Source organism: Lygodium microphyllum, chromosome 10 (genome assembly GCF_053477565.2).
Source record: "Lygodium microphyllum isolate KBCC chromosome 10, Lygodium_microphyllum_v1.1.10, whole genome shotgun sequence".
Taxonomy (NCBI): Eukaryota; Viridiplantae; Streptophyta; class Polypodiopsida; order Schizaeales; family Lygodiaceae; genus Lygodium; species Lygodium microphyllum.
Window position 1 is genome coordinate 100,033,854 of NC_141144.1, and position 24,400 is coordinate 100,058,253.

At 41.4% G+C, this 24,400-nt stretch overlaps 1 protein-coding gene across 2 annotated transcripts in view; it reads left to right on the top strand.

Annotated features, from left to right (window-relative positions):
- Nucleotides 1–1,389: 1,389 nt before the first annotated feature.
- The window catches only part of LOC148030347 (Lycopene beta/epsilon cyclase protein), a 217,051-nt gene continuing 194,040 nt past the window's right edge, over nt 1,390–24,400 (top strand). For both annotated transcript variants that reach the window (XM_087686658.1, XM_087686659.1), the window contains exons 1-2: nt 1,390–1,623; nt 23,831–23,948. In XM_087686658.1, the coding sequence (XP_087542784.1) occupies nt 1,450–1,623; nt 23,831–23,948 (292 nt within the window). In that variant the 5' untranslated portion in view covers nt 1,390–1,449. The remainder of the gene's footprint in view (nt 1,624–23,830; nt 23,949–24,400) is intronic.

Sequence of the window (24,400 nt, forward strand, 5' to 3'; positions counted from 1 at the left end):
TCTCGGTTTCCTCTCTCTCCTCTTTTTCTTTTTTTTTCTCTTGGTTTCTCTCTCTCTCTCTCTCTCTCTCTGTCCTTATTTTTCTTTTCCTCTCTCTTTCAAGTTTTTTCCTCTCGCTCTCTTTTCTCTCTATTTTTCTCTTTTTCCCTTTCTCCCCCCTGATTTTTTCTCTCTTTCGAATTATATTTTCCCTCTCTCTCTCTCTCTCTCTCTCTCTCTCTCTCTCCAAGTCAAAAACTATATTAAAAAATATTTGATTTAAAAAAGACTATTTTCGTTTTCTCTTTCCCCCTCTCTTCATCTCCTTCTCTTTTTTCTCATTTTTTAAATCATTCTCATTCTTATTTTTATTATTCTTCTATCTCCCTCTCATAGTGTGTGAAAAACTATGTTAAAAAAACTTTAAATTAAAAAAACTTTTGAAAATATTCAATTAAAAAGAAAGTTTAAATTAAACATTTTAGTATGAGAGAGAGAGAGAGAGAGAGAGAGAGAGAGAGAGAGAGAGAGAGAGAGAGAGAGAGAGAGAGAGAGAGAGAGAGAGAGAGAGAGAGTGCGTGTGTGTGTGCGCGTGCATGTGCGTGCGTGCGTGTGTGTGAAACTTTAGAGAGAGAGAGATTTGATTTAAAAATAAGTTTGATTTAATTGTGAGAGAGAGAGAGAGAGAGAGAGAGAGAGAGAGAGAGAGAGAGAGAGAGAGAGAGAGAGAGAGAGAGAGAGAGAGAGAGTAGGTCCTAGACATGAGAGAGAGAGGGAGGAATTTAATGAAAAAGGGGAGGGGAAAAGAAAGAGAGAGATTAGGGTACAAGGGCCGATTTATTGACAGCTATTGGTCCCCTCGTTAGATATGCTAGAGATGATAGAATTTGTGTTTAGTTGCATTCGCAAAGGATTGACTGGGTCTAAAATAAAATTGGCTACCAAAGAAGCTATGACGGAGGTGCTACGGTACTACTACGGACATATAGTTCAACAAAAAAAGCCCACTAATTTGTCTCACACAGTGCACTAGTTTAAGAGTAGTCTGTTAGCATCCAGTGATTTGCTACTTTTGTCAAATGTCAAATGCTCCTTGTAGCAGGTTGTCCTTCAACTCCCTCGTTCCCGTCACAACTATTGTTACAAAATAAAGGACCATTATTTTATCGAGCCCTTTACCTTGCAGGTGAGAGAGAGAGAGGAGGGGGTTTTAATTGAAAAATAGAGATTTGGAAAAGAGGGTAGGTTTAAGAAGCCCTCTCGAGGTTTGGAGTTTTCTGAAGCTATAAGAAATATAATATAGTAGTAAGAAAGATAAGATAAGATAATTCGATACATAGTTACCGTTTGAAACTAATGTGTTAAAAACAAAGGCAGGCACTGATAAGACTTACCAGATATTATCTTATTCTCATACGCATGGCTCATTATTTTGGTGGCAGCAGAGCAGCTACCTAGCCAGTGGCGCAAATGGCCATACCAATGGATAGTAGCGCTCGCCAGATGATTATGAGCGGCAGCAGAACCTCCATGGCGATGGCGCAGACTAATGTGATGATGGTGCACGCCAGCCGGGTGGCTAGTGCGGCCTCCTGCAAGTGCATTCGGGCGGACTACGAGTATTCTCCACCGTCCAGAACTCAGGTTTGAGAGAGAGAGAGAGAGAGAGAGAGAGAGAGAGAGAGAGAGGTTTCCCTTTATTGCATTCGGACTGTGATGTCCTGTCTTACTATGTATTTAAGAGAGACTGCGAGCTGTACTTGGGCAGATTTTTACCAAAAGCAAAACGTACTTGAGGCTGACGCCATTCTCGTGTCCCTGCACTCCATCAACCATGAACGCCAAGGGGGGAAAGACAGGAGAATATACTCCGAGCCTTTCCATCAAGCCAGATACTACTGTGCCTGTCACAGTAAATGCAAGAGCTGAGACAGTGAAGTTAGCTCCTTGTCAGACACTATCATGGCAGGAATCAGGACAGATTTATCAGGGCATGTATGCAACAATTTCAATAATGTTGGCGCCTGATTTCTTTTGTTTCGGCAAGGTTTTAACAACTGATCCTTTGGCATGTATCTTCTTTAGATTCAAGCAGTCGAAATTGCTAGAATGGCACTATTTCCTTATTCTCAAAGTTCTGTGTTGATCTGCATGGGTTTTGCATGGGCTTTCCATGTTGGCTTGAAGGCTTTAAATCCGATTCTTTATTGCATAGCAAAGAAACATTATGAAAAAGGGAAAATATGAAAGATAAAAGATGGGTCACAAAGAAAACAAATGAAGTCTGGCCATGTAGGGATAGTCATGCTAATTGAAAGGACAAAGGACTTCGAGTGTGGAAATGTGAGCGTTGGTTTGGATGGTCTTGATGGATGGCCCCCTAGCGAGTAACATGTTGCAAATCCTCAACTGTGGAAATTGAAGGTCAATCTTGATGGATGGTCCCCCAGTAACATGTTGTAATGCCACAAGATTGCCCATGGTAGATTGTAGTTCATACCACATGCAATTTAATATTTGTGGGGATCTGGGATTTGACATTGAAAGTGAGCTAGTGCCAATAGGGTGCACAAATCAGATGAAGAGACAATTAATAAGTGAATTAAAGGATAATGAGATATTCATGAAGAAGAAAGGTCACTACTCTAAAGAGCACCTCCACAACTAAAAAGAAGAAAGAAGGTCACTACTCTAAAGAGCACCTCCACAACTATAGGTGGTATCCCAACTGTGCTTTGACGATGGGCCATGGGGTCGAGGGCTTACTCCATCATAATAGTCTCTCTAGGTCGTTGTGATCAGTGAGTGGACTCAATCATTTGCGGCATAGTATGTGAACCCAAACCTCTACTCCATTTGAAGAGACAACAAATAAGTGAATCAAAGGATAATGAGATATAAATGAAGAAGAAAGAGGGTTACTACTCTAAAGAGCACCTCCATAACTATAAAGAAGAAAGGTCACTACTCTAAAGAGCATCTCCACAACTATAGGTGCTATCTTGCTTTGACGATGGGGCATCGATGGGGCATGGGGTGGAGGGTGGCTTACACTTGATCATACATGATATTATCATTGTTAATGGCCTCTCCATGCTATCCCAGCCATCATAACAGACTCTTAGGGCCATTGTGATCAGTGAGTGGACTCAATCATCTGTGGTATAGGTTGTGAACCTAAACCTCTACTCCATATAGAAGAATTTGTGCAACTAGAGTATTGAACAACCATAGTTTGGTGTGAGGTTTTCCATAACTATAAAGAAGAAAGAAGGTCACTACTCTAAAGAGCACCTCCATAACTATAGATGCTATCCTGCTTTGACGATGGGGCAAGGTTGGAGGGCGGCTTACTCTTGATCATGCATGATATTATCATTGTTAATGGTCTCTCCATGCTATCCCAGTCATCATAACAGTCTCTCTGGGCCATTGTGATCAGTGAGTGGACTCAATCATCTATGGTATAGGTTTTGAACCTAAACCTCTACTCCATATAGAAGAACCCTCCACAACTATAGGTGCTACCTTGCTTTGATGATGGGGCATGGTGTGGAGGGCTTAGACTTGATCATGCATCCCAGCCATCATAACAGTCTCTCTGGACTATTGTGATCAGTGAGTGGACTCAATCATCTCTGGTGTAGGTTGTGAACCTAAACCTCTACTCCATATAGAAGAATGAGTATCGAATAACCATAGTTTGGTGTGAGGTTCTCCATAACTATAAAGAAGAAATAAGGTTACTACTCTAAAGAGCACCTCCACAACTGTAGATGCTATCTTGCTTTGATGATGGGGCATGGGGTGGAGGGCTTACTCTTGATCATGCATGATATTATCATTGTTAATGGCCTCTCCATGCTATCCTAGCCATCATATTAGTCTCTCTTGGCCATTGTGATCAGTGAGTGGACTCAATCATTTGTGGTATAGGTTAACCTAAACCTCTAGTCATATAGAAAAATTTGTGCGACTAGAGTATTAAATAACCATAGTTTGGTGTGAGGTTCCTGAAATTGTATGTGGGACATTGACTCTCGAGGCCTCCTAGTACTGCACAATCTCATTTCAACTAGGCCTTAGTTGTCCCTCTCAATGAAAATCTTGAGTTATAAAATGCAACTCCTTGGCATACATACTCGCTTAAATGTTCCATTGCATTTGTGAATGTGAAATAGTGAAGTGATATATTAATTGTAAAAATTACAAAGTACAGTTCCTCTCATTGCAAATCTTGAGTTATAAAAAGCAACTCCTTGGCATACATACTCGCTTAAATGTTCCATTGCATTTGTGAATGTGAAATAGTGAAGTGATATATATTAATTGTAAAAATTACTAAGTGCAGTGTACATAATCCGAGCAAGGAATAGATAGTTAGTACATAACAGATAAGAGAAGAACAATAACTTCTTTAATTTCAAACAAGCTGATACAAAGATGGTTTTGTTCACCTGTGTACTTTCACTGTGAAGCTTGGATGGTGATTTAGAGAGATGGTAGGTGAAGAGCATAAGGCTAGTTGAAAGAACTTTGATTGGTTGAAATATAGATAGATGATGGCTTTGAAGGCTTTTTCCCTTTATATCTCAGGAAGGCGGTTGGGTTTGCATGACTTACTACATTATGAACCTTCCCTAGTCAGCCAAGGAATATTTCAAGAAAAGTCCCTATTTTCTTTGCTGTCAGGCTAGGGGCATTGCTCTCAAACCCTCATTAATGGGGTTAATGCAGGGTGCCTTGAGTTGCCACTAACTTAACCACTCTATCTAACCCAAAGGCTAAACCCATAAAGGTTGCCTTTTTGCCATCCGATCATATAGACCTTGTCTGATATACAAGTTAGGACCTAACCAATGTTTGGGCTCGTACATGGCTTTTCTTGACAATGGGAGCCTTACAACTAAAAGAAAAGAATACGCTTTAATTGGTTTCTTTGAAAGCATTTTAGGATGACCACAAAAAAGATGTGCTCTATGCTATGCATAGTAGGGGGAAAGAGAAAGGAGAAAGAAATCATTGGAAGCAATATAGATATGAAAGAAGGTAACAATCTGACTATGATCTGCTAATTGGGGGGGGGGGGGGGCGGGGGCTATAAATAGCATAGACCTCTCAAATGAGGCCAACCAACAATAGATGATTTGTTGATTGGGGGGGGGGGGGGGTTATAAATAGCATAGACCTCCCAAATCAGGCCAACCAGCAATAGATGTTGTCAAAAAATCAGATTGATTGCATATAGCTAGCATCAACTGATCACACCAAAAATGCTGACATGGCAGCACTAATGTTGACTTGCAATGTAGCATGGAAACTGACTAACAAACACTTCTAAACCGACTAAAAGAATAAATGCAGACTCTAGAATGAGTTGGCTCCTGTGTCAAAGCACATGATGGACATGTTAGAGCTCCTAATGTCCCTGTTTGACTTAGACTGAGAGCAAGAGATGACAGTGCATGACAAACATGATTGCTAACACCCTCTCTGAGAGCTTGGATGTGGCTGAAGGCCGAAGATGAGGAGCAAAGGGTGACAGGAAGAGTGTCAATTCCAATGAAGTTCATCGATGTAGACCATTGATGAAGAAGTTCCTCATGATCTTGGAATTCCCCTTTGAAACACTAGGGTCTAGGAAATCCACAGTTGTATCATCGAGATCGTCCGCCTCTAAAAGGGACGGGGGATATGAGGGAACCTTTGGAGGGAACCACCAAAGGAGAGGGTGGGGGATGCGAAAGAAGTTGTGGAATAGACGGTGCACAAGCGAAAATGGGTGTAGCAATTGAGAACTCCCTCGGTGGATCTTGCATAAGAGAAGGGGAATGGAGCCTATAGAGCCTGCTCTCTTACCAACCTGTAGCTAAAAATGCTCCCGAAGAAGAATCCTCAATAAATATGGCTTGCTTGGTGAAGATGACTTGGGTACCAAGTCTAGTAAGGCCATAAACGGAGAGAAGTGGAAAGCCCAAGTTTGGAATGTGTAGGACTTTCAAAATGCAGCACGAGGAATGGTCTACCACTAATGGCAAATTGTCAACGCCACTAATAGGCACTGAACAAATGTCACCAATAATGACTAAACCCTCAAGTGGACGGAGATCTTGTAGCATATCGCCTCAGGGAGTCATATGACTCCAAGGACCACTATCAATGATCAAAGGGCTTTGTGAAGATGAGTTAACCACAGAAGAAGGCTCCTCCAAGACTCATGGGTAACAATTAGTGTGGAGGTAGAGGAAGGCTTGGATGATTCAGCTCCATCCTTCGCTCGTGGACAAAGGCGAGGATACTTCTTCCAACACTTCTCCTCAGGATGGGTCCCTTCCCATAGTGTGGGCATCGAGGCTTTGAATGCGTGTTAGAGTCGAATGCTCCCGTGTCTCCTTATTAGGCATGGCCTCGGGTTTCTCCTTTTTCTTGCAGTAAAAGCTTTTGTGGAGATAGATCCATTGGCTATCTCTCTTTCCGATGCTCGTCATGCTCCAAGACAAGTGGTACAAGCTCCTCCCATAGAAGAGTCATGCAGGTCCTTGATGTAAGTAGATTGGTGTAGAAGACATTGTAGTTTGGAGAGAGGAGCCAAGTCAAAAGAATCATGGTCATATTCTCTAAAGAGATGATTCTGTGGAGGGAAGAAAGCTCATTCTTATATCCTTGGATGTGTTGATGTGATCCTTCATGGAAGGAGAGTCATCAATAGCAAGCATCTGTGATTTCTTCTCAAGAGTAATTCGGTGAGCAAATGCCTTTTGATGGTACAAAGAAAAAAGCTTTGTCCACACTTTTGTTGCCTGCTGCAACATGCACACATGCACCGGGACAAAATCTTGTAGGCTCATAAATAATAAAGATTGAGCTCTAGAATTGATGCATAGGGCCTCGTGATCCATTGTTGATCCCACTTTGGGATCCTCCATAGGACGGGGAATAGGGTGGGCAACAAAGTCCCAAAGATCGAAGGTGTCAAGAATATATTCCACCTTGCAAGACCAAAGCAAATAAATTGATCTATCCAAATGGTCTTCTTTGGGAAAAGAAGGAAGAATAGGCACCTGTATAGATGTGCAATGGCTTATAGGCATCCTAGGGCTAGAAGGACAGGCCTTGTGAAAGACATGGAGAGAGGGGGGAGGAGATGGCTGCTCTAATTTGTGTGATTGGTCAAGAGAGGGTTTTGTTCAGAACAGGGTTGGGACCTCCAATCTTTGTGATGATCACACCACCTATTAGAGGAGTGATGAGAGATCTCATCAGAGTCATCAAAGCCATTCATATGGTGATGAGACATCTTCAACACCTGCAAACATCCACAAAAATTTGTGTTGTTTTGTTACTACTTAGAACAAAACTGGGACCTCTAATCTTCACGATGATCACACTGCTTATCAGAGGAGTGATGAGAGATCTCCTCATCAAAGTCATCAAAGCCATTGAACTGGTGATGAGACATCTTCAACACTTGCAAATACCCATAAAAATTTGCATTTTGTTGTAGATGGTCTCGAACGGTGGAAATCAGCTACACCTCCACGGAGGAAAGGCTGTAGATGGTCCGCTTGAGTCGTATGAATCAATAGAATGCAGAAAATTTGCATTTACAGCAAGGGGCAGATGGCTGAAAATCTATGTTTCAGCCTGGGGGGTCTCCCCTCAAAGGAATAACTTCGTATTCACTTCAATGATGATACCATGTGAGAGGCGCAATCTATGTTTTTAGCCTGGGGGGTCTCCCCTCAAAGGGATAACTACGTATTCACTTTGATGATGATACCATGTGAGAGGCGCAATGGAAGAGAACCACAAACATGGAGAGAAAGAGAGATAGCAAGAGATGAAGAAAAGAAATCTGCATTGAGTGAAGATGAACGCTGAATACAAAAGAGTAGACTGATTAGTTCCTGCACACAGCCCAAGGTGTCGGTGAGGGCACTAGATCAGGCTGAATAATGGTACTCACTTTGGCGATGATACCATGTGAGAGTGCTGTGTACTCACTTTGGCAATGATACCATGTGAGAGTGTGCAATGGAAGAGCACCACACACATGGAGAGAAAGAGAGATAGCAAGAGATGAAGAAAAGAAATTTGCATTGAGTGAAGATGAATGCTGAATACAAAAGAGTGGACTGATCAGTCCTTGTACGCAGCCCAAGGTGTCAATGAGGGCACCGGATGAGGGCCGAGGCTGAATAATGATGATAGCAGCATTGATGGTGGTGATGGACATGGTGATAGTGACGTATTCAACCGGCTGTCCACGCTAGAGACAGAGGAGATTGCAACAACCAATGGAGCACTTGTCAAGGAAGAGAAGAATATGATCTACAAACTAGGGAGGCTCTAAATAGCATAAACTCCCCGAATCTAGCCGAACAACATTAGAGTTTGCCGAAAAATCAGGTTGACCGTATTAAATGCAGTCAATAACTGCTGATCATGCTGAAAACGCTGATGTAGCAGCACTAATGGTGACTCACAATGTGGCCAGGGCAGTAGAATGAGTGGAAACTAATCGACAAAACACTCCTAAACTGACTGAAAGAAAAAATGCAGACTCCAGAATGAGCTGCCTCCTCCAACAAAGCATGTGATTGACATGTCAGAGCTCCTAATGTCCGCGTTTGACTCAGATTGAGGCTCATAGGTAGGAGGTAGTCGTTCCTTTGAGCAGTTGATGAGTAATGTGTAGAGGGTTGCTTGGTAATATGGCATTCACCATGCATCCCTTTGCAGACAACATCTGTAGGCGGCAAAGGAACTCTGGCCTTGGTTGATTCATTGCTTGTTGACTCACCAGATAATGCATTTTTTCTCCCATTTGCTATGAGATTGGTCAATCTTATTCAGTAATTAATTCTAGTTGAGATCTTACCAGTAGGCTAAACTGAAATCTGTGATTGAAAACTTGCAAGATAATTCTTTTGGGGTTTGCACCCTTCCCTTGCAAGATAATTTTTTTGGGATTTGCACCCTTTCCTTGCTTGGGAGAATCTGGTTAGACTCTAGCATTCGGAGGGTCACATGGTTATGACCATTGTACAAATTTGCTGAAACTATTTTTTGGATCTTTTTGGCTCAGTGCAGACCTCCTTTGCACAAATCTCGGCTGCTCCTGTGGCTTTTTATCGTTTGGTTAGGGATTTGGTGACAATTTATTCCACAACTCTTCGAGGCAGCAATTTATTCCCCCTTGAAAAACGGACCCCGCAACTAGCCTTGGGGGAGGTCTAGGATGCTTTCCTTTCATCCTATTGTAGACTTAGTGTATTATGATTATTCAATTAATTTCCTAAGTGCATCAAGTTAAACTTGTGTGCATTGCTACAAGTACAATAAATTTCCTTTAAGCAATACTCGTAAAAAGTAGAGAGGCAATTGAGCAAGATCTGAACTTAGAGGCAATCCCTTCCAACTTGGCTCTCTTTTAACACCTAGGTTTTTCTTAGTTCCCCTTTGGATTTGACTTTTCTTAGTCCTCTTTTTAATCTTCGATTAACCTTCCTTGTTTATATCTTTTTCTTAATTGCCGTCCACAATAGTCTATTGAGCTTGGTCAATCTAGAGGCAAGCAAACAGCTTCTCCATTAGATTTGGAGACACAGGGATGGACACGATAAGGGGAAAGTGAAGGAGCCTTTCGTGCTTGCATCACCTACTGAGCCTTCTTCTGCACAGGACCCTCGTGTGCACTTATTTTGCCTTGCCAAGATAAGTCCTCAGACGCGCCTACTACTTGACTTCTTGGTCCTCCCAAGGATCCACTACCCGCCAAATAGCAACCAGAACATCAACAATCAAGCCACTTATCGCCACCTACCTATGGCCCTCCAGCTCAACTGGCTTTTGATGCTGATGGTAGAGTCATCACTCCATGGGATCGCAATCTCACCATGTTTCTTCTTCCTCATGGGCTGAACATCAAAGACCCTTTGATGTTTGATGCATGTGGTATGCTATTGTCCTCTCGGGATGCATTCTGTGCTCAACAACATCAGTTCTTTCCCCATGCATGGATTGTTGGTTTGACCATTGCAGAGGGTAGATCTTGTGGATGTGATTCGTAGTGAAATTCAAAGATTTCAGGCTGCTAAAGAGAAAGTGGTGTTTTAGTAGATCTTCCCCTCTTTGTTCATTCTGAAACTTGCCTTATGGAATGTCAAAGGGGAGGATTGTTTTTTCCAGTGATTGGCTTTTTTGTGCAGTGGAGGATAAGTAGCGCTCGTTGGCTGGTTCCAACTATGTTTATAAGGACTGTATGATATTCTTTAGTAGGCAGGTTTCTCATAAATCTGGAGTTATGTTGGCTGTTTGATAAGCGTAGAGAAAAGTTCAACAAGAAGCTAATAGATAAAAACATCAAGGAGGGATGTTCATTCTGAAACTTGCCTTATGGAATGTCAAAGGGGAGGATTGTTTTTTCCAGTAATTGGCTTTTTTGTGCAGTGGAGGATAAGTAGCGCTCGTTGGCTGGTTCCAACTATGTTTATAAGGACTGTATGATATTCTTTAGTAGGCAGGTTTCTCATAAATCTGGAGTTATGTTGGCTGTTTGATAAGCGTAGAGAAAAGTTCAACAAGAAGCTAATAGATAAAAACATCAAGGAGGGATGTTCATTCTGAAACTTGCCTTATGGAATGTCAAAGGGGAGGATTGTTTTTTCCAGTAATTGGCTTTTTTGTGCAGTGGAGGATAAGTAGCGCTCGTTGGCTGGTTCCAACTATGTTTATAAGGACTGTATGATATTCTTTAGTAGGCAGGTTTCTCATAAATCTGGAGTTATGTTGGCTGTTTGATAAGCGTAGAGAAAAGTTCAACAAGAAGCTAATAGATAAAAACATCAAGGAGGGATCTTTAGTGCTTCGATGCAATCGCTTTGATAAATGAAAGGATGGCAAGTTTCTCTACTGGTGGGAGGGACCGTTTTGGGTCACAAAAAAATTCAACAATGGCTCCTACAAACTTCACGACATTGAGGAAAAAGTGCACAATGATATTCTTTAGTAGGCAGGTTTCTCATAAATCTGGAGTTATGTTGGCTGTTTGATAAGCGTAGAGAAAAGTTCAACAAGAAGCTAATAGATAAAAACATCAAGGAGGGATGTTCATTCTGAAACTTGCCTTATGGAATGTCAAAGGGGAGGATTGTTTTTTCCAGTAATTGGCTTTTTTGTGCAGTGGAGGATAAGTAGCGCTCGTTGGCTGGTTCCAACTATGTTTATAAGGACTGTATGATATTCTTTAGTAGGCAGGTTTCTCATAAATCTGGAGTTATGTTGGCTGTTTGATAAGCGTAGAGAAAAGTTCAACAAGAAGCTAATAGATAAAAACATCAAGGAGGGATCTTTAGTGCTTCGATGCAATCGCTTTGATAAATGAAAGGATGGCAAGATTCTCTACTGGTGGGAGGGACCGTTTTGGGTCACAAAAAAATTCAACAATGGCTCCTACAAACTTCACGACATTGAGGAAAAAGTGCACAAGACCAGGGTAAATGGATGGTGCTTAAAACCCTATCACATCAAGGTGGGGCCAGCTCAAGATACCAAAGACTGGCGGGGCTATATGATCCGAGAAAATCACAAAAAAATATTTGTCTAACACTCGTGTCCACATCCATTATTCTAATGTGCTTGCAATACTATAGATCCTTGTACTGTTAGTAGAAAGTTCTTTTTGATTCTGTTTTTCTTGCTCGAAGATACTTTTGTGACTTGGTTCGAGATCAAGTCAAGCATGAATGGATGAAATTGATGGTAACAGATATCTCAAAGGAAGTGGAGGAAGAGCTATGCCATTTACCCCATTGAAAAAACCCAGGTTCAGATGGCCTCCCTACCTAATTAGCTGTTTTTAGCCAATGTGGAACAACTTAAGGACTCGTTGACTTGCCTTTGTTAACATGTCTAGAGATCCGGATCGATGCTTACAGATTGGAAAATTGCAGTTATTTGTTTGCTGCCCAAGGTTCCTTCCCCATCCACTTTAAAGCAATGGATGTCCATTTTGATTATGGGTTCATTATATAAAATCTTTTCCAAAGTCATTGCCAAGAGATTCTAGAAAGTGTTTTCATAGTTGATTCATCCCCGTTAGTATGGGTTCATTAAGGTATAGAACATCATGCATAATATTTTGAATGTTCAAATGGGGATTGATTATGCCAAAGCCTTTGGCCAAAAGGTAATTATGATTAGGTTAGATATTGAAAGGCTTTTGATCATGTTAGCTAGTCTTTCATGCAGCAATTGATGTCTATCATGGGATTTGGTCCACGCATGAGTTCTCATATTGACACTATTAGTTAGGATGTCATGGCACATGTTGCACTTACTGGGGGAGTCATAGAAGAGATCTCGTTCTCTTCGTCGGGGATGCCCTCTCAATCCTTTATTGCTTGCATTGGTCACTCATCCCATGCTTTCTTTGTTGAATCGGTTGGGTGGGGATGGGGAGATTGTTGATTTATCTCTTCCCAATGGTTCTAAACTTTTGGGTCAATCTTTGGCAGATGATAGCTTTATGTTTTTTAGGGCTGGTCGAACTAATGTCATGAGTGGGCAATGGCAGTTTAGAGTCTATTTGGCTTGGCCATGGGCCTTCATATTAATGCTCAAAAATCAACATTGATCTCTTGTACTACAGAGATAGATTTGCAAGAATTGGGTTGATAGGGAGCTATTGTTTCCAAAGGAGATATTATATGGCACTTGGGATATCCCATTGGTGTGGAAATGTCTCCTCGAGCTCTACTTGATTGGATGTCCTCTTGAATTCATGATAGGTTTATATATTGGAAATCTCAGGGTTGGCTTCTTCATGTGCGACTCAAAGTGGCCTTGAACCAAGAAGTATCTTTTGGAATTGGTGTAGCTTGTCTGTTTTATGTTATGGAAAAAGATATGCAGTCATATGCATTAGGTGTGGATATCTTGTCAACATATTACTACTTTGAAAGGGTTGGGAGAAGCTACTTTATTGGATATTAATATTCACATAATAGCTTTGAGAATGGCACTTTTGCAAGCCCTTTGTATGCAGAATCATCCTTGGATTGATGTTACTAAATTTTTATTGAGGAAAATGGTATCTCCCATGTTCGCACATTTATTTGCGTATCTCGGTGGCATGTACTGAGTTCTATAAGGCCTCTTAAATTGTCGTAGTCATTTCTTCTCACTCATTTGATTGCCTCTTGGCAAGAGATTCTTTGCTTTACGGTTTGGCATCCTCTTGATCTTTGGAAGGAGGTTGGCTAATTCATTGCAGGCAAAGATGTTGGCCACTTCGAGGCTACTTCATTGGCAAGAGAAAAATTTGTAGCAAGATAAATTTAATTGGGTGGCTCAATTGGGGCTGCAATTGGTACATGATGTTATCATTCCTAGGTAGTCTTGTCTTTGTTCTTTTGGATGCCAGCTCTTTAATCTAGTCAACCCTATAGGACTTGCTTCAGGGGTATAATCCATTGCATGCTTTTCTACCTATTTCACCATGGCTAGATTGGATGTTTGTGAAACTGAATGATTTTCAAAAAAGATTGACTAATCAAATCTACCACAAGATGGTAGAGGACAAGCGATGGGTCATTGAGAAAGCAAATAAAGTCTGGCATGCTTGGGATAGCAGAGAGAAGTGGTGGGATAGAATTCTTCAATTGTGAAGGTCCAAGATTCCTTATCAGGGAAAAGCTTTTGTGTGGAGGTTGCTTATCGGTGGTCTTCCTGTTGGGGATGTTCTACACGTGTATGTAAGATTTCACGGGGCCATTGGTGGTCTTCCTGTTGGGGATATTCTACACCTGTATGTAAGATTTCACGGGGCCATTGTGTCTTTTGCACTACTTGTGGTGAGACATTGATTCACCTCTTCATCTCTTGCCCTATGGTGAGACAAATTTGGAGCTTTGTTTCTCATGTATGGACCTTGGTGACTCGTCAAGAGTAGCAGACGCCCACCCGCTCTTGGGTCTTGGGCAAGATGCCTTCATTGTCTTCTTTGCATTCGGATTATGCCTGCCTTTTCCAGTTCCTCAGATGGACAACTCTCTGGCACATTTGGCATACCCATAATGCTGTTATTGTCTACTCGGCCTATGGTATTCGTGGTCATGTTGCCCCTGTTCGAGGATTACACTTATAGCATATTTCTTCCATGATTTCAGTAGATGTGGTCCTTCTTGATGTGGCTGCTCCTTGGCTGGATACCAGGATTGGTAAAGTGTTGGTACCCCCTAGTACTTGAGCCATTAATGGAAACAGAACGTGCATGCTTTGGAATACTTCTCACAAGTGTCCCACTTGGCTATGGGCGAATTCCCTTGGTGTATGCACACTCTACACTTTTGTCTCAAATGGGGAGCCTTTGCAAGACATTGCTTCAATTGCGGAAAATTGTATTGAAACGAAAGAAGAGACAAGACATGCAAATGAGGTTCGTGCTGTACAACAAGATGGTTTTGCCTCACATATGTAACTTTTGTCTCAAATGGGGAGCCTTTGCAAGACATTGCTTCAATTGCGGAAAATTGTATTGAAACGAAAGAAGAGACAAGACATGCAAATGAGGTTCGTGCTGTACAACAAGATGGTTTTGCCTCACATATGTATGTAGATGCATGGCCCAAAGGGGGAAATTTGGGAAAAGGCAAGCAATTGCTTTCACCTTTCACTAATGGTGCCTGTGGCTAGCAAGAGCTATAGTAAAAAAAGGACAAAAAGCCAAATGATATCCAGAACATTGGATCCTTGGAGGATACATAGATTTCCCTATGCACCTATGCACATCGTAAAGGACAAGCCTTTGTCCCAAGGTGTTGCTATTATGCCTTTGAGCATTAAGGCAACTTCTAATCTTAAGTCTTGAAATGAGCTATTATGTGCTCTCCCTAAGCATCTGGCCTTTGACACGAGCAGTAAAGTCGTTACTCCATGGGACCGCAAATACCCGTATTGGAGCACAGTGGATGTGGATTAGCCCTCGACTTCTAACATACATGGTAATGGGTTAAATGCCTTTGCAGTGCTGGTAGATTTTCTGGATGAGCATGTTCTTGCTGTTTTGGCAAAGAAAGCTGAAGCGAGATAGTTGCAACCCTATCCTTGATCTCTCGTCTCATCATGAAAATCACTACATGGAATGTTGGGGGTGTTTGATCATGTGGCAAGCAACATGCTATGTGGCAAACCTTGTACTCTAATGCTTGGATGTTTTTTGTGTGACGGATCATAAGAGTCACAAAGAAGCAGGGAGAATCCTACATTGTCATGGCGCCTCTTCGATACCACCACTCCTTCTAGATTGTGGATGTTGTAATATTATAGTTGGTTGAACACACATGTCTCCATGGCTAATCCATATCTCCTGTGCTCCTCCTCCGAGAAGGGGAGCATGTTGGCTTTATCATGGTGACCTACCATTTGGGTTCTTGTCGCCACACAATAGCCCATGATTAGTTCTCTTTAAAGGACATCTCTTGCATGAAAGGTAAAGTGACTAGAAAGATGAATGTCAGATGATGAAGGATATAACCCACAAAATGAGAATTCTCACATCAATCAATCTGCACATTTTTACACATTCATTCTTTCCTTTTAAATTCAATTCCTATTTTGAGTTTTCATCCATTTTTCACTTTTAACCCCTCTCAATAGGAGGAACCCATTTCGGCGTGCTACTAATTGTCAAAGAGAAATTTCAGCCAGTAGTGAGCAGGAGAGATCTATGAAGCAGATTCATAGTTACGGAAATTACTTATGATGGGGAAGTGCTATGGCTGGTGGGTCTCTATGCTCCGAATGATATTCTTGGTCATCGATTCTTATGGTGCTAGTTGAGAGCATGCCTTTCCCTTGGAACACTTGGATTTATCATGGGTAATTTCATTATGTGTGTTGACCCATTGCATTTGACTTCTAGACATGGACTCATGGACAACCCAAAATGCCAAGACTAGAACGCCTTTGCTTTAGTAGTTTTGAAACAAGATTTGTGGTCTTGGTCATCTCCCCTAGACCATGGCTACACGTTCTATTTTGTGCAACACCTGGAAACCTGGAGCCACTTTGATTGAGTCTACATTATGCATGATGATTCCTTTTTGTGGGAGGTCTCGGAAACCTCTATTTTGCAAGATTATGTTCTCTTAGATTACATTTCCAAATATTTGAGATGCATATGCATTCGATTGATCCTTTTCGAGCCCTTTTGAGCAAGCGACCATTGCGTTTCAACTCCTCCTTTCTTCCCTTGACCAATTTATATGCAACATGCAAATGGTTGTCGGACAATATGGAACACACCATGCTACCTTGTGCAAGCAACACTTGCAAGTTGCCAAGAAACTCTTGGCTTTGACAGATTCCCTTTTACTCTCCATCTCCACAAGCTTGGCATAGCTTGTTGATACTTTTCAAAAGAGATCATACCAGCAGGCCAAACTTGCAGCACTATTAGAGGGATTGCAAGACAATACTATTAGAGGGACTGCAAGACAATAATTGTTAGTTGCACAAGTTTTATCGCGGCTTGCATGCTTCCTTTTGCTATGGAAAATGTGGTCCGTGTGAGCAACTCCAACGGTGAAATGATCATAGATCCGTCAGCAAATATGTAGATTCTATTTCATGGACTTGCTTGGATTGCAGCCCTCTCTTTCTCATGCGGTTGGTGTGGCCCACTCATTGTTTTGTTATCTAGTAAAAGATCAAGTTTCACTAGATGTTGTTGGCAATTTGGATATGGACATTACATAAGATGAGGTCATGGATGTCCTCTTGCATTTGCCTAAAGACAATAGCCCAAGTTGGGATGGTATCACTAATGAGTTTTTTGAGTCCTATGCCACTCACTTGGTTGCACCTTTGACAGCCTTATGCTAGCAGGTTTGGACGACTGGACACATGCCACCCTCTTGGAAGGAGGGTCTCATTTAATTGATTCCTTGTTAGAATTTGCCAATTCTATGGGTAGTGCCCAATGTTTTAGTCTTTAGTTCTTTTTCAGTTCTTAGTGTGAGCACAACTAAAGTTATAAGTTTTGTCACCACTCTTAGAGTTAGAGTTAGAGTCAGAACTCTAGTTGAGTTAGAGCTAGGGCTGTCTTAGACCTATCTTGTACCTTTCATTCTTATCCTTTTAGTTCAGCAAGTACACTCTACTCTTTTGCTTCAGGACACTCTCATTGTCTCTCTTTTCTCTCCTCCATAGCTGGCTGTCATTTTCCAACATTAAGTATCAGAGCAGGTTCTACACGGGATTCGGTTCAGCCATTGTCAGTTGGTGCCACCCCGCCTAAGGTCATGTTGCTGTCAGCCAGCTCTTTGTACGAGGAAGAGAAGGGCGAGTTGTTGCTGTTTTCAGCTTGCATGCAGCCCTATGTGCAGTCTTGCACAAAGCCCGAGGAGCTACTGTTTTGGAGGAGCTGCTGCTGTTTTCAGCTTTGTCCCTTATTTTCTCACTTCGCCATATTCTCAGCCTTGCCTTCGATTTTCTGTAAACCCTAAAAAGTGCAGAAACCCTAATTTTCAGATTTGGGTTTTTTCCAAAATTTCTGCAATTTCTTATCCATTTTTGCCATCTCTTTTTGAATCTCAGCTCGTGCCGCCCAAAATTTGGGGTTTTTGTCAATTTTCGCTCCCCAAGTTCAAATTGACAAACAGTTCGAAGAAATTTTACAATTTATTTGACATTTCTACTAAAAGTTTTAGAGCTTTTGCCACCCGACTTGCAGTCGCACATACGAATCTTCATTGGAAACACCAACATTGCACTATTTCATCAACATTTGTGCAAGAAATTTGGGGCTTTGTGTCCTAGAAGCTTTGGCATGCATCACAAGGCAGATTCTAGCTGTTGTTCGCTATTGCCATGCACCCTAAGGTGACATTACTTCAGAAATTCAAGTTGTAAGGTAAAAATCTCTTCAATTTCTTTGAAATTTTAAGAAGAAACATGGGGCTTTCTCCTGACACACATTCCAAGGCAGCAAAGAAGTTGTAAACAACATTTAATTGCTATTATAGTCTGATTGAGCAATTTTTTTTGGGAAATTCAGTATATTTTGGTAAGAATTAGCATTAAGTTATTGTAATTTGTACTTTAGAGGGTATGCATTACGAGGTAGGTTTGGTATAGCAATGCATACTGTTATTTCTTAGTTGAGTGCTGATTTGGGTTAAATTAGGCACCCTTTGGCATTTACCCTTTGACATTTGTGTGATAGTTTGATACTTGTTGAATAATCTTGAGGGGATTTTTGGTACTTGGAGGGAGTACAATCTATACTTTAGTAGAGAAGTATTTAGTTGCAGATTTTTGTTCATTTGTTGACAGCATGGCACGTCAAGGGACTAATGATCAAAGTAACATCCTTGGTGTCCTCACTCAAGAGGAAAAACTTGATGGATCAAACTATCCATTGTGGAGTTTTATGGTTCACAACCTTCTTGTAGCGAAGGACTTGTGGGACTATGTTACAAGTGATTTGCAGCGACCAGGAGGTCTTGCACCTCAGACACCTCAGCATAATGCTAGATGATAGGTTGCTGGTGTTGTTGTCCCTCCTCCCCCTTCTACTGAGGATTAGAGGAGATGGGATTCAAAAGATGCACATGCACTTTCTTTGATTGCCTTGTTAGTGAAAAGATCTTGTAGTGAAGGACTTGTGGGACTATGTTACAAGTGATTTGCAGCGACAAGGAGGTCTTGCACCTCAGACACCTCAGCGTAATGCTAGATGATAGGCTGCTGGTGTTGTTGCCCCTCCTCCCCCTTCTACTGAGGATTAGAGGAGATGGGATTCAAAAGATGCACATGCACTTTCTTAGATTGCCTTGTTAGTGAAAAGATCGATCATTTCACATATCTAGTCTTGTAAGACCTCAAAATCAGCACGGGATGTACTTGACTGTATATTTGCAGCACGTAACGAGTCCAGAATATCTTATTTCCATAGAGAGTTGGCCAATGTAAACATGGATGAGAGTGATAGCATGACAGATCACCTTACTCACATACTTGCAAGACCTCAAAATCAGCATGGGATATACTTGAGTGTATGTTTGCAGCACGCAATGAGTCCAGAATATCTTATCTCCGTAGAGAGTTGGCCAATGTAAACATGGATGAGGGTGATAACATGACAGATCACCTTACTCACATATAGGATTTGCGCGAGTAGCTGCTCAATGTGGATGAAATCATTCAGGATGCTGAATTTGTAAACATCACACCGAACTCTCTTTGAGAGTTGTATCTTGGTTTTCACACCTCTTTGATGTTGTCTTTGAGGGGGTGGCAGCAACCCCTTACATTTGTGGAGTTGGAAGGCCTCTTGTTGTAAGAGGAACAGAGTGTGAAGAATGTTGCATTGTATTCAGGAGATGTGGCTATGCTTTCCAAGTTCAAAGGCAAAGGAAAAGTCAAGCAAAATGCAAAAAATCAGCAAAAGGGTGATGTTGGACAGCTATCAAATAAGGCTGTCCAAGAGATAGAAAAGTCTAAAAAGAAGGGGAAATGTCATTATTGCAAAAAGCTAGGTCACTATATTGATGAATGCCGTAAGAGAAGAAAAAGGACTGCGGTTTGGTTGTCCAAGAGACATCAGCTAGCAAATCTACTGATGGTGATACTTCAGCCAACTTTGTGGAGGACTCTGCTTTTTTTGACTCTTGTAGTTATGATTCGTCAATGGCTGATTAGCATTTAAAGCTGCCGAAATGCAGCAAACATGGTATTTTGACAGTGGAGCTTCAAAACACATCACTTCTAGGAAGTGTCAACCCTTGCTAGAAAGCGTGTCACATGTGCGAATAGCAGTAATCATGATGTTTGTGGCATTGGGACAGTCACTATTATTGTTGTAGATGGTTCTGACTTCATGCTTCTAGATGTCTGTTTGTGCTTGGCATTATAAAGAACTTGTTGTCCATGTTTGCTTTTAAAAAATATGGCTTTTAGGTCATCTTTGAGGATGACAAATGCATTGTCAGAGTCAAGGAGATGGATTATGCACTCAGGCTGTCTGAGACCTTGTATAAGGGTTTGTTTTTGTTGGATACCTATGGTGCGTAGTCTCATGATGCTCTAGTAGTCACTACTCTATTGCCCGCTATGCAGAATGTGGAGCTATGGCATGCCTGCTATAGACATATGAGTTTTGGGAGTTTGATGACCCTTCAGAGGTGTCATATGGTAGATGCATTGCCTCTAGTGGAGACTTCATTTCCTCATGTATGCGAGGGATGTATTTTGGCAAGATGCATAGATTTGTCTTAAAAAAGGATGGTGTAGTGCATGCTGTGTGGAAATTGTAGCTCATTCACTTTGATGCATGTGGTTTCAAGAGTGCAAAGCTTGAGGCTGAAACTGGGTTGAAAGTGGAGACACTTCTCACGGATAGAGGAGGTGAGTACATGTCTCGAGCTTTTGAGACATATTTGCTTGATCATGGCATTATGCATTAAGCCATTGTTAGGACTGCTTAGTAGAATGGTGTTGTTGAAAGGAATAATTGCACTCTTATGGAGGTGACTTGTTGCATGCTCAAAAGCAAGGGGCTGCCTCATAAATTTTGGTTAGAAGGCCTTCAGTGTGCAAATCATGTGTTGAACCGTGCACCCACTAATGCACTAAAGACGATCACCTCGTTTGAAGCTTGGCATGGTAAGATACCCAAGGTTGACTACTTTTGGGTGTTTGGTCGCATAGCCTTAGCACATGTTCCGAAAGAGCTTTGTGGAAAGCTTGATGACAAGGTTGTGAAATGCATATTTACTGGCTATTGTTCGGAAAGCAAGGGCTATTGCTTGTATGACCCATGTTAGTAGGAATGTCATATTTGCTGAAAGTGCTGCATTTTCACATGATCAGTTTCAAATGCTACCCATCCTTGACATTGATGATACCTTTGAGGGTCTCTTGCCACTTTCTTTGGAGTCCGTGCCTACTGTAAATGGCCGGACAGACATAATTCAACAAGCTGTTGTTGCACCATGTGCACTTGAACATCAGGGTATTGATAATGGTTTGCCACACACAGTACAACATGAAAGGGCTTCTGTAAATGCAGCAAAAACGGTTTTGTGATGGTTGTTACAAACTCTGTAGGAGAGTAAAATGGATGCTCCTTTAGCTCAACACAGTAGAAGGATTGTTAGACATGCAACACACAATGCAGGGGGGGCCCATTTGACTGATTTTACGGAAGTAGATGATTGTGATGAGCATGTATTTATGAGCTCATTGTTGGATGATGATGAGTCTACTTCTTTGGATGAAGCTCAACAAGACATACATTGGATGCATGCCATGCAAGATGAGTGCCACTAACTCTATATGGGATCTTGTGGATTTACCACTTGGCAAGAAGGCCATTGGCACAAAATGGGTTTTCAAACTCAAATACAAGGTTGATGGTGCCATTGACAGGTACAAAGCACGGTTGGTAGCAAAAGGCTATGCACAGAAGAAGGGCATAGATTATGAAGAGACTTTTGCTCCTACATCCCATATGAGTGCGGTGAGATGTGCAATTGCTATGGCTGCAAATTATGGTTGGAAGGTACATCAACTAGGCATTAAGACAACATTCTTGAATGGTGATTTGTAGGAAGTTTATGTGTCACAACCTCCGTGGTTTGTGGTGAAGGGAAAAGAGAGCACATGGTATGCAAGCTAAACAAAGCTCTTTATGGTCTCAAACTGGTCATTGTGCTTGGTACTCTAAATTGATGCATATTTGGCCAGCAAAGGGTTTCAAAAGCAGTCCAACTACTCCCACTCTACACATTAAGAATGAAGGGGGAAACTTGCTGATTATCATTCTTTATGTAGATGACATGTTGGTCACTCCACCTTCAGAATCAAGAATTGCAGACTTCATGCAGCTCATTGGACCATCAAAAGCAAAAATTGTAAATTTCATGGTTGAATTATAATATGCATTTGTTATGTCTGATATGGATAGTCTACACTATAATTTGGGGATTCAGTTCGCCCAAAATCAACATGATATCATCATGTCACAGTTGTAGTACGTGGATAAGGTTGTTACATAGGTTTAATATGCAAGATTGCAAACCTGTGTGCACTCCTATGGAGCCAGGCTTAACACTGTCTATGCATGATGGTGAAGAGATGTCTGATGTTGCAATTTACAGCCAACTGTTGGTTGTCTTATTTATCTTTGCAACACATCCCTTGAAATTGTGTATGTAGTATCTCAGGTGAGTAGATATATGCATACTTGAGGGGGAAGACTTGTAATTACAGGCTTACAGTGGTTTAGATTGGGCTGGTGATGCTGAAACTTACAGGCTTACAGTGGTTTAGATTGGGCTGGTGATGCTGAAACTAGGTAGTCTACTAGTGGACACTGTTTCTTTTTGGGCTGTTCATGCATTTCATGGCTAAGCAAGAAATAGCCTATAGTGGCTACCCCATGCTGTGAGGTTGAGTGCAGGGCAGCCTTCACGGCAACAGTGGAATGTGTATGGTTGTGCAGATTGTTGGTTAATCTACATTTACCTTGGAGGGTCCTACACCTATTTTTTCCGACAGTCAGAGTGCTATTGCAGTGGCACGAAATATTGTGTTTCATGCTCGGACGAAATATATTGAGGTGCATTACCATTATGTTAGAGAGAGATGCTATGCAAGAGAGATTAGCTTGATGTATGTTTCTACATAGGAAAATGTTGCAAACATTTTCACCAAGACACTACCTCGTGAGAAGCTTGAGGCTTTTTGTAAGTCCTTAAACTTACTACCCTTTGGTGATTGATCATTCTTGTACTTTACTACATTGGCATAGTAGGGGGGTGCTAGAATTTGCCAATTCTATGGGTAGTGCCCAATGTTTTAGTCTTTAGTTCTTTTTTAGTTCTTAATGTGAACACAACTAAAGTTGTAAGTTGTGTCACCACTCTTAGAGTTAGAGTCAAAGTTTGTTAACTCTAGTTGAGTTAGAGCTAGGTCTATCTTAGACCTATCTTGTACCTTTGATTTTCATTCTTTCAGTTCAATAAGTACACTCTACTCTTTTGCTTTAGCACACTCTCATTGTCTTTCTTTTCTCTCGTTGATAGGTGGCTATCATTTTCCAACATCCCTAAAGTGCTGTCCACCTCAATCTTGAAGCATTGGTGACTGATCTCGTTGATGGGATCCGTGTATAAGATCTTTATCAAAGTCTTGGTGAATAGATTGCCACTTGATTGCATCATGGTAGGGGACTCTCTTTGCCTTATCATATGGCGCCCTCCAAGCTTCAGAAAGGAAGCAAATTCCTTGCAAACAGGGGTGTTGACTACTTCTAGGTTGCTTGATTGGCTTGACAAGCAATTGCAAAGGGCTAAATTTAACAAGCTAGCGAGATTGGGCCTGAAGATGATCTAGCATGCTGTTATTCTGGGTTGGGTGAGGGTTTATTCTGGATTGGGATCTCAGCTGGCATCATTATTGGAGAGGTGGCTGCTCCATGCATGGACACTGTTTGCTCCACTCCTGTTGTACCATCTTGATGATCCCCTTCCTTCGTTTCTGTGGATTGTTGCTTGATAGGATTTTAGAGGGTTTTTGTTTGCGCATTGTGTTCTTTTGTTAGCCTTTTGGCTTCGTGACAGCTATTGCCATTTTGTCTGGTTGGCCTGAAGGCCTGATGTATTCTATTCTGAAAAGGCTATAATTGTGCTTGGTTGGCCAGAAGGCCGGATGTAAATATTTCTATACATTAATTCAAACTTCTTCAGAATTTTACATTATGAGAAAAAATCATTATCATGTTTGAAATTTTTTTCAATAGCTTTTTTGCACTTTTACCAATACATGACCTGGTATATGACAGACAATTATGGAGAAAATACCTGCTGGAGGTGAAGCAGGGGGTGCAGGTGGAGCCTCTTCTTATGCAGCTTTGAAAGGGCTTGATGAGAAATGGTTACAAATGCGCCATAAAAGATCAAGTAAGATGTCTCATAACAAGTCACTCAATGCCTAGTACTTAGCAATCAAGCCAATGGTTACCATTCTGAGGGAGGAATAGTAAAGCAAGATGCGTTTCTTGGGCTGTTTGCTGTGGCTTTGAGTTTTTGTTTTTGTTTAATTTGGTGATTTCCAACATTTTGTAGTAAATATGTACATCTATGTTTCTTGTGTTTCATGAGGAGATCCTAGATGTGAGGAGTAAGCAGTGATTCTGATGTTGGACAAAGTGATGGTTCATCCAAGTGGTTGGTCCTGAGCCTATGTAAACTCCTGGGTGTTTCTCATGACATCACTCTGTTTTCTTCCTCCTATTTCCTCTCATTGTAACCAATAGCAACATGAAGACGGTCCATCCTGATCATGTTCTTTGGCACATCAACTTGAGGATTGGGCAGCAACCGCTGTTCTCTTGTGCTCATCTTCAGACTAA